Raw genomic sequence first — 11,132 nt, 5'->3', positions numbered from 1 at the left:
AGAAGTTCTTTATATATTTTGGGTATTAGCCCCTTATCAGATATATCATTTGCAAGTATCTTCTCCCATTCACTAGGCTGCCTTTTTATTTTGTTGATGGTTTCCTTCACTGTGCAAAAGCTTTTTATTTTTGTGTAGTCCCAACAGTTTATTTTTGCTTTTCTTGCCCTTGTGTGAGGAAAGTGACCCAAAAATATATTGCTAAGATCAGTGTCAGGGAAGTTACAGCCTACGTTTACTTCTAGAACTTTCATGGTTTCAGGTCTTACATTAAGTCTTTAGTTCATTTTGAATTTCTCTTTGTATATGTTTAAGATAGTGGTCTAGTTTTCTTGACACTATTTAGTAAAGAGACAGTCTTTTCCCCATTGTATATTTTTGCCTCCTTTCTCTTAGGTTGATTGACCATATAATCATACGTTTATTTCTGGGCTCTCTATTCTAGTCCACTGGTCTGTTTTTGTGCCGTATCATATCACTGTTATTATTATAGTTTTGTAATGTGGCTTGAAGTCAGGGAGCATTATACCTTCAGCATTCTTCTTATTTCTCAGGATTGCTTTGGCTATTAAGGATCATTTGTGTTCCTTAAACATTTTAGGATTCTTTGTTCTAGTTCTGCAAAAAATGCCATTGGCATTTTGATAGGAATTAAATCTGTAGATGGCTTTGGGTGGTATGGAAATTTTAAAAATATTAATTCTTTCAATTCATGAGCACAATATATCTTTCCATTTATTTGTATAGTGTTTAATTTTATTTGTATAGTGTTTAATTTTTTTCCTCTAGTGACTTAACGTTTTCAGATTACAGTCTTTCATCTCTTCAGTTAAATTTATTTCTAGGTACTTTATTCTTTTTGGTACAACTGTAAATTGAGAAATGAGTAGTGCTGGCCTTCCAGAATGATCTGAAAAGATTTCCTTTCTCTTCTATTTTTTGGAATACTTTGAGAAGAACAGCTATTAGCTTTTCGTTAAATATTTGGTAGAATTTCCCTGTGATGCTATCTGGTCCCATACTTTTGTTTGTTGGGAGTTCTTTGATTATTAATTCAATTTCATTGCTAGTAATCTTTTTTTTTCAATTTTTCTATTTCTTCCTGATTTAGTTTTGAAAGATATCATTTCTAGGAATTTATCCACTTAAATGGACATTTCTTAAGGTAATGGTCTGGTAGTTCCCAGAAATGTTTAAAGGCATTTCCTAGGGTGAGTGATAGGAAGGTTTGATTTTAGAAATAATAAAAATAAAATGCTGGGTTAAACAAAGTTAACCAGATTCTCTCAGAGCCTTAATGTACTAATATGTTTTATTAATATCTGAAGCAGTCAAAATTCTTAAAATCACTGTTCGGTGGAACCCATTTTTTCTGTATAGCTTCTCAAGACACCACTGCACATCAGAACATACTTTGGGTAGTGTTGCTTCAGTAAATTCCCAGAGTAAAGGGTTAATGTTACATCTTGTCTGCTTAACTCTTCCAAAATTCCTTCTCCTTCAAATGGCTGTCAAGAACTTTAATTGTGGGAGTTCTCAGTTCACATTGTTATAAGCATGATTTTATTATTTAAAATGAGATGGGATTAAAAATAAGATCTTTATAATGAGACATTTTAATTTTCACCATTTATATATAAACACAAGTTAATAAAACACATCACAAAACAGTAAAATTTTATAGTTAATATTTATAGGTGCATAGTTTCATGCTCACATATTTTTAAGTATTGTATATATTAACAAATTTCACAATACAGCATTATTTTTAAACAGAATCATTAAAAGACACCTAGAAATCTTATAATATATGATAATAAATCACAACTTCTCACGAACAGCAACAAAAAAATAGTGAAGATTTAGAAATAAGTGGTAGTCACTTAGGTGTTTTAATTTAACTTTTAGATTTGAAGCCACAATATCCACACAGCACACAAAGACCCTGCTACCATATATTCACTTCAGTGAGAGGGAAGCACTGAAATGCTGAGTAAGGGCAGGTACAGATAATTTCAATCACTGCTGATGGAAGAGTTTAAAATACACTGTAAAAACTTTGAGAAAAATGTCATGACTGGGCACGTTGGAACTGAGTACTTGTACAGGATGGAACATCTCTCAGTAGATCTCAAGAAACTGCGAGTAAAAGTATTTCTTATGCTTCGGGTTCATAGTCTTGATACCCTTCCTAATATGAAGAAAACCGAAAAGAAAACATGCAGTGTTAATATTAGTCATCAGGAATCAAGGATTTAGGGTGAATGAGATAGGACATGGATCACCACCTTGAATAAAGGTTCTGCAACTATTCAGTTATACACAATATGATCTTATTCTGTAACAGTTTTGTCTTCCTGTCAAATATAAAAGTGAATTTTGCTGCTCAGAGTTAGGGTATCCAGATGCCATTTAACAATCATATGGTCTTTTTTTTGTAATGCTTATTTATTTTTGAGAGAGACACAGACAAAGTGTGAGGGGGGGAAGGCAGAGCAAGAAGGAATCCGAAGCAGGCTCTAGGCTCTGAGCTGTCAGCACAGAGCCTGATGCAGGGCTCAAACCCGCAACCTGTGGGATCATGACCTGGGCTAAAGTCAGACGCTCAACTAACTGAGCCACCCAGGCGCCCCAATAATCATGTTCTAATCGTGTAGAACAAGTTAGGTGGTTTATCTTGCTCCCAGTTTCCTCAATTGTAAGTTATGAGAGCCAAATCAAGTGGCCTAAAATCCTCTTCCAGGGCTAAAATGTTCTAATTCTTAAAGGGAGACAAAGACATTAAGGCAAGTGATGTTTTGAAAATCTTTTCTTCATCCTTGGCTTCAGTTATTACTTCTATTCTAAATCCCCCTGTCCCCAAACAATATGTAGATAACATCCACAATAAAAATATTAAAGGCCTTAACTAAAGTGGTCAGAATAGTCGTCCTAAAGAATAACTTGAATCAAGATCCTGCTTTAAAACAAATAAATGTACCTTCAATAACTCAAGTTGCTTTCTGAATACAGTACAAACTTAAATGCGAAGGTTCTTCTAGTATTCTACAATTTGTCGTTGACTCATCTCTGCAGTCTTAATCTGTCACAATTCTCTGTTCCCTAAACTGAAATCCTGTTTAATTATTCACTGTTCCTCAAACATATCCTTATGCATGCTCAGACATGCCTTGCTTCCAATATTACCTGTTCTAGAATATCTTCCTTTCATTTTGGCCATCATTATCTCCCATCCCCTACCACACCAATCAACACCAACTCTTGTATAAAACTCCCGATGACTCTAAACAGATTCTGTAAAATATTATACTTTTTTGTGTATCTTGCATATTTTGCCTCTGTGATGCCTGATATATAGAAGACAGTCAATGTCTGTTAAAGGAATCATCATGAATAAATGAAACAGTAAATTTGTATTTGTTTTTATCAAACTTATTAGGGTGGACTACTTGTGTCCTGGTACTATCAATTAACCTTCTTGTATTTTCTATAGTGTTTAGCATTGTGCTGAACTTAAAAAGACTCAAAATTATTGGTAAAATCTAAGCAAAAAAAACAAGTTAATTTCAATTTCTATAAATGGGATTATCAGTATGTCTTTTACTAATGCCAATATCTAACCTAACTACTACTAGTTTTAACTTAATTTTTAATGAATATTACATGTGTTTTGCTTATGATGTCTGGTTTTGGCATCAGTGTAGTATTGCCCTTATGGAATTAATTTAGGAGTATTGCTTCCTCTTTTTTTTCTGGAAGAGAAATTGGTATTAATTATAATTAATAGTTATTAATTAAATGTTTGATAGAATTCACCAGTGAAGCTATATGGTCCTGGGATTTTGTGTGTGTGTGTGTGTGTGTGTGTGTGTGTGTGTGTGTGTGTGTGGGTAGATTTTCTTTTTCCTTTCTAAAAGAAAAATATTTTAATGTTTATTTTTAAAAGAGAAAAAGAGACAGAGCATAAGCAGGGGAGGGGTATCCAAAGAAGGAGACACAGAATCTGAAGCAGGCTCCAGACTCTGAGCTGTCAGCACAGTGCCTGACATGGGGCTTGAACCCACAAACATGACATGACGTCAGATCATGACCTGAGCCAAATTCAGTCGTTCAACTGACTGAGCCACCAGGTGCCCCTGTGAGTAGATTTTCTTAACAATAATTCAGTCTCTTTACTTTGTTATTGGTCTATTCAGATTTTCTATTTCTTCTTGTGTCAGCTTCATTAATCTAAAAGTATTTTTCAATTTTCCTTGTGATACATTTTCTATTTAAAAAAAACTTATTTCCAAATTAACATAGGTAAATTAGCTGTTTAAAATGCTAAATTGAAATACATCAATGTTGCAAACCATGCACTTATCATATTTTTACTCTATAATTTTTGTGGGCAACTTTTATTTTACTATGCAAATATCTTGCTGGAAATGTATGGCAGTAATAATTACTTTCCTTAGGCATTCAGTTGATTTATACAAAGTTCCATCTGGGGATTTATTTTAGAAAGTAAGTTTTTGAAGGGAGTTAAGATGGCAGAAGCTTGTCTTATCCTTTGAACACAGCTAGATAATTATCAAATCATTCATAACACCCAAGAAATCAATCAGAGGTGTGAGAGAACAAAAATGGCAAGTCTACAAGTAAAAAAGCAACCACCTTCCAGAAGGTGGGAGATGCAAGGTGTTGACTTGGGGGAGACAAAGCTGTGAGTATGGCGGCTGGGAGGAAACCTGCTTACGGAGGCTACTGAAAAGTATTATAGCAGTGGGGTACAAAATCTGAACTTTTAGAAGTCCCTCACAGTGGGGGATGTGCATGGCTTAAAGGTGCTCACATGGCCAATTGGGGCAGAATCCAAGGAGTGGCAGGGTGGTCTGAGAATCCCATGGATCCCATGGTCTGAGGATCCCATGGGTCTGAGAGGCACCAATGTGTTGAGCTGTGTCCAGGCATAGGAGCTGGGACTTGGGCTGAGGGCATCAAGCAGGGGTGCCAGCTTTCTGCTCTTTGACATAAACTCTGAACTGCCATGGGGTCTTGTGACTGCTTTCCTAGCATGGGCTTGCAAAAAATGCAGCAAGACCCTCCCCCAGAGGAACAGAGCAGGTGCCATGGGAGTCTTTACAATTTGGAGTTTTGAAACTCAGTTATGTGCCTGAGATAAAAAACTTCGAACACAGGCAGAGTGAACACAGGGTTCTGACAGAAACTGGGAACACCAGAAGAGTGATTGAATACTCTTCTGTGAGGGATCCCTGAAGAGTGGGGAACTGATCTTTCAGTTCCAAGGCTAGAGAGTAGGATGTTGCTATATTCATCCCACCCATCAGCTCTGAAAGCCTTCAGGGAGAAAATAAGCACCACCTAGTGGAGGCTGGAGCCCTATCCTTCTGCCTCTTAGAGGCACATTTCTAGGAAAACAAGTCAGCCTGAGAATCAGTACGACAGGCCTCTCCCCCAGAAGAGCAGCATGGACTCTCTTGCACCAAGTCTACTAATCATAGAGTGCACCAAAGCTTCAGCTCTAGGGGAAATAGGATCTAGTTTCCTCTTTATTTTGATTCTTTATTTTTTAATTATTACTTTTTCATTTACTCTCTTATTTTTAATTCCTTTTTTATTTTTATTTTCACATATATTACATATATATATTTTTTTATTTTTGGATTTAGATTCCTTTAATAAGCAGACAAAAATAAACCCAGGATCTAGGTTTGTTGTTTTTTTGTTTGTTTCTGGGGAATGTTTTGTTTCTGTTTTTGTTTTTATTTCTCTCTTCTTTTCTGGACAAAAGGATGAGACAGAGAAATTCACCCCAAAAGAAAGAACAGGAATTAGAACTCATGGCCTATTGATTTAATCAATACAGATATAAGTAAGATGTCTGACCTAGAATTTAAAACGATGATAAAGATATTACCTGGGCTTGAAAAAGCATAGAAGATACCAGAGAATCCCTTTCTGCAGAGATAAAAGAACTAAAATCTAGTCAGACTGAAATTAAAATACTATAATCAAGATGTAAACCCAAATCGATGCCATGACAGCAAGGACAGATGAGGCAGAGGTGTAAATTAGTGATATAGAAAATAAAATTATGGAAAATAATGAAGCTAAAAAGAAGAGGGAAACAAATGTCATGAATCATGAAGGCAGACTTAGGGAACTCAGTGACTTGTTAAAATGTAGTAACATTTGTATGAGAGGAGTCCCAGAAGTTGAAGAGAGAGAAAAGGGGGTAGAATGTCTATTCAAACAAATTATAGCTGAAAACTTTCCTAATTTGGGGAAAGACACAGATATCAAAATCCAAGAAGCACAGAGAACTCCATTAAACTTAACAAAAGCTACCATTGCCAAGGTATATCATAGTCAAATTCACAAAATACACAAAGAAAGAATCCTGAAAGCAGCAAGGGAATAAAAGGCCTTAACCTTCAAGGGAAGACAGATCAGTTTCTCAGCAGATCTGTCCACTGAAACTTGGCAGGCCAGAAAGGAGTGGCAGGATATATTCAACTTGCTGAATGGCAAAAATATGCAACCACGAAGTCTTTATCCAGGAAGGCTGTCATTCAGAATAAGAAAAGAGATAAAGAGTTTCCCAGACAAACAAAAACTAAAGGAGTTGATGCCCACTAAACAAGCCCTGCAAGAAATTTTAAGGGGGACTCTTTGAGTGAAGAAAAAAAAAAAAAAGACAAAACAAAGACTATAAAAGACCAGAGAGCATTACCAGAAACACAAACCCTACAGGTAACACAATGGCACTAAATTCATATCTTTCAATAATCACTCTGAATGTAAATGGACTAAATACCCCAGCCAAAAGATATAGGGTAGTAGAATGGATTAAAAACCAAGATCCATCTATTTGCTGCCTATAAGAAACTCATTTTAGACCTAAGGATACCTGCAGATTGAAAGTGAGGGGATAGAGAACCATCTATCATGCTAACTGAGGTCAAAGGAAAGCTGAAGTAGCCATACTTATATTAGACAAACTAGATTTTAAAACAAAGACTATAATAAGAGATGAAGAGGGTATTATATCATAATTATGGGATCTATCCAACAATAAGATCTAACAGTAAATATTAATGCCCCCAACTTGGAAAACCCAAATATATAAATCAATTAACACCATAAAGAAACTCACTGATAATCATACAATAATAGTAGGGGACTTTCACACCCCACTTACAACAATGGACAGGTCATTTAAGCAGAAAATCAACAAGGAGACATGGCTTTGAATGATACACAGGACTGGATGGACTTAACAGATATATTCAGAATATTTCATCGTAAAGCAGCAGAATACACATTCTTTTTGAGTGCACATGGGACATTCTCTAGAATAGATTGCATACTGGTCATGAATCAGCCCTCAACAAGTACAAAAAGATAAAAATTAAAGCATGCATATTTTCATATCACAATGCTATGAAACTTGAAGTCAACCACAAAAAAAAATTTGGAAAGCACTCAAGCACACAGAGGTTAAAGAACATCCTATTGAAGAATGAATGGGTTAATCAGGAAATTAAAGAAGACATTTTTAAAAAATACATGGAAGCAAATGAAAATGAAAACACAACAGTCCAAAACCTTTGTGATGCAGCAAAGACAGTCCTAAGAGGAAAGTATATTGCAGTTCAGGTCTATCTCAAGAAGCAAGAAAGGTCTCAAATATACAACCTAATCTTATAACTAAAGGAGCTAGAAGAGGAAAGGCAAATAAAGCCTAGCCAGCAAAGGAAGGCAAATAATAGAGACTACAGCAGAAATAAATGATATAGAAACAAACAAACAAAAAGAACAGATCAATGAAACTAAGAGCTGATTCTCTGAAAGAATTGACAATATTGATAACCCCCTATACAGACTTATCAAAAAGAAAAGAGAAAGGACCTAAATAGATAAAACCGTGAATGAAAGGGGAGAGATCACAACCATTACCACAGAAACACAAACAATTATAAGAGAATACTATGAAAAATTATATGCCAACAATCTGGGCAATCTGGAAGAAATAGACAAATTCCTAGAAATTCACAAACTACCAAAACTGAAACAGGAAGAAGTTGAAAATTTGAAGAGACTCATAACCAGCAAAGAAATTGATCAATAGTAAAAAAAAAAAAAAAAAAAAAAAAAAAAAATCTCCCAACACAAGAGTTCTGGCTCAAGTGGTTTCCCAGGGGTATTCTATCCAACATTTAAAAAAGAGTTAATACCAATTCTCCTCAAACTGTTCCAAAAAATAAAAATGGATGGAAAGCTTCCAAACTCATTCTATGAAGCCAGTATCACCTTGATTCCAAAACCAGATAAAGACCCCACTAAAAAGGAGACTTACAGGCCAATATCCCAGATGAACATGGATGCAAAAATTCTTAATAAAATACTAGCAAAATCAAATTCATCAGTACATTAAAAGAATTATTCACCATGATCGATTACAATTTATTCCCAGACTACAGGGCTAGTTAAATATTCACAAATCAATCAACGTGATACACCACATTAATAAAATAAAAGATAAGAACCATATGATCCTGTAAATAGATGCAGAAAAAACATTTGACAAAATTCAGCATCCATTCTTGGTAAAAACCTTCAATAAAGTAGGGATAGATGGAACACAGCTCAACATCATAAAGGCCATATATGAAAGACCTACACCTAATATCCTTAATAGGGAAAAACTGAGAGCCTCTCCCTTACTGTGAGAACCAAGACAAGGATGTCCACTCTCACCATTACTATTTAACATAGCACTGGAAGTCTTAGCCTCAGCAATTAGACAAAATAAAGAAAGAAAAGAAAGAAAGGCATCCAAATCAGCAAGGAAGAAGTAAAACTTTCATTATTTGCAGACAACATGATACTCTATGTGGAAAATTCAAAAGACTACACAAAAGTTTGCTAGAAGTAATAGATGAATTCAGCAAAGTTTCAGGATATACAATCAACATGCAGAAATTGGTTGCATTTCTATACACTAATAACAAAGCAGCAGAAAAAGAAATCAAGGAATTGATCCCATTTACAATGCATGAAAAACAATATGATACCTAGGAATAAATGTAACTAAAGAGGTGAAAGATTTGTACTCTGAAAACTGTAGAACACTTATAAAAGAAACTGCAGGGGAGACAAAGAAATGGAAAAGAATTCCATGCTCATTGATTAGAAGAACAAGCATTTTTAAAATATCTATGCTACCTTAAGCAATCTAAACATTTAATGCAATCCGTATCAAAATATACACTTTTCATAGAACTAAAACTAACAGTCATAAAATTTGTATGGAACCACAAAAGATCTCGAATAGCTAAAGCAATCCTGAAAAAGAAAAATGAAACTGGAGGCATCCCAATTCTGGATGTCAAGCTATATTAAAAGCTGTAGTCATCAAGACAGTATGCTACTGGCACAAGAACAGACACATGGATCAGTGGAACAAAACAGAAAACACAGAAATGAACCCATAACTATATGGTCAACTAATCTTCAACAAGCAAGAAAAAGTATTTAATGGAAAAAAAGACAGTCTCTTCAACAAATGGATTTGGAAAAACTGGACAGCGAAATGCCTAAGAATGAAACTGGACCACTTTCTTACACCATACGCAAAAATAAATTCAAAATGGATGAAAGATCTAAATGTGAGACAGGAAATCATCAAAATCTTAGAGAAGAACAGAGACAGCAATTATTTTTTTTTAACGTTTATTCATTCTTGAGAGACAGGCAGAGACAGAGTGCAAGTGGGGTATGGGCAGAGAGACAGAGAGGGAGACACAGAATCTGAAGCAGGCTCCAGGCTCCAAGCTCTCAGCACAGAGCCCAATGCTGGGCTGGAACTCACAAACCATGAGATCATGACCTGAGGCAAAGTCCTATGCTTAACCGAGAGAGCCACCCAGGTACCCTGAGGCAGCAATCTTTTTGACCTCAACCAGAATCACTTCTTAGTAAGAAGACATGTTGTTGAAAACAAGGGAAACAAAAGCAAAAATGAACTATTGGGACTTCATCAAGATAAAAAGCTTTTACACAGTGAAGGAAACAATCAACAAAACTAAAACTCAGCCTATAGAATGGGAAAAGATATTTACAAATGACATATCAGATAAAGGATTAGTATGCAAAATCTATAAAGAACTTATCAAACTCAATACCAAAAAAACAAATAACCCAGTTAAGAAAATGGGCGGAAGACATGAATAGACACTTTTTCAAAGAAGACATCCAGATGGCTAACAGGTACATGAAAAGATGCTCAACATCATGCATCATCAGAGAAATACAAATCAAAACCCCAATGAGATACCACCTCACACCTGTCAGAATGGTTAAAATTAACAACACAAGAAACAACAGGTGTTGGCAAGGATGTGGAGAAAGAGCAACCCTCTTGCACTGTTGTTAGGAATGCAAACTGATGCAGCCACTCTGGAGAAAAATATGAGGTTCCTCAAAAAAACTAAAATAGACCTACTCTAGGATCCATTGATTGCGCTATTAGATATTTACCCAAAGGATACAAAACTACAGATTCAATGAGATACATGCACCCCAATGTTTACAGCAGCATTATCAATGATAGCCAAACTATGGATAGTGCTCAAATGTCCATTGACTGATGAATGGATAAAGAAGATTTGGTATATATACACAATGGAATATTAGCCATCAAAAAAATGAAATCCTGCCATTTGCAACTACATGGATGGAGTTAGAATGTATTGTGATAAGCAAAATAAGTCAATCAGAGAAAGACAAATACCATATGATTTCACTCATATGTGGCAATTAAGATACAAAACAGATGAACTTCTAGAAAGAGGAGGACCAAAAAGAAAAGAGAGGGGAACAAACCACAAGAGACTCTTAATTATAGAGAACTGAGGGTTGATGAAGTGGAGATGTGGAGATGGGCTAGATAGGTGATGGGTATCAAGGAGGGCATTTGTTGTGATGAGCACTGGGTGTCGCATATAAGTGATAAATCACTGAATTCTATGCCTGAAACCAATATTGCACTGTATGTCAACTAACTAAAATTTAAATAAAAAAACACCATATTTAATAAAATAATTTTCCAATGCAGTGTTCAGCAA

The 11,132-nt window shown here is 35.3% G+C and overlaps 1 protein-coding gene across 4 annotated transcripts in view; it reads right to left on the bottom strand.

The window, feature by feature from the left end:
* Positions 1-1,671: 1,671 nt before the first annotated feature.
* Positions 1,672-11,132, bottom strand: part of SNCA (synuclein alpha) — a 156,761-nt gene continuing 147,300 nt past the window's right edge. For all 4 annotated transcript variants that reach the window (XM_058721910.1, XM_058721909.1, XM_058721911.1 and 1 more), the window contains exon 6: positions 1,672-2,191. In XM_058721910.1, coding sequence (XP_058577893.1) covers positions 2,159-2,191 — 33 coding nt within the window. In that variant the 3' untranslated portion in view covers positions 1,672-2,158. The remainder of the gene's footprint in view (positions 2,192-11,132) is intronic.

Source organism: Neofelis nebulosa, chromosome 3, assembly GCF_028018385.1.
Source record: "Neofelis nebulosa isolate mNeoNeb1 chromosome 3, mNeoNeb1.pri, whole genome shotgun sequence".
Taxonomy (NCBI): domain Eukaryota; kingdom Metazoa; phylum Chordata; class Mammalia; order Carnivora; family Felidae; genus Neofelis; species Neofelis nebulosa.
Note: the sequence above shows the minus strand (reverse complement) of the source record. Positions and strands in the feature narration are given on the sequence as shown.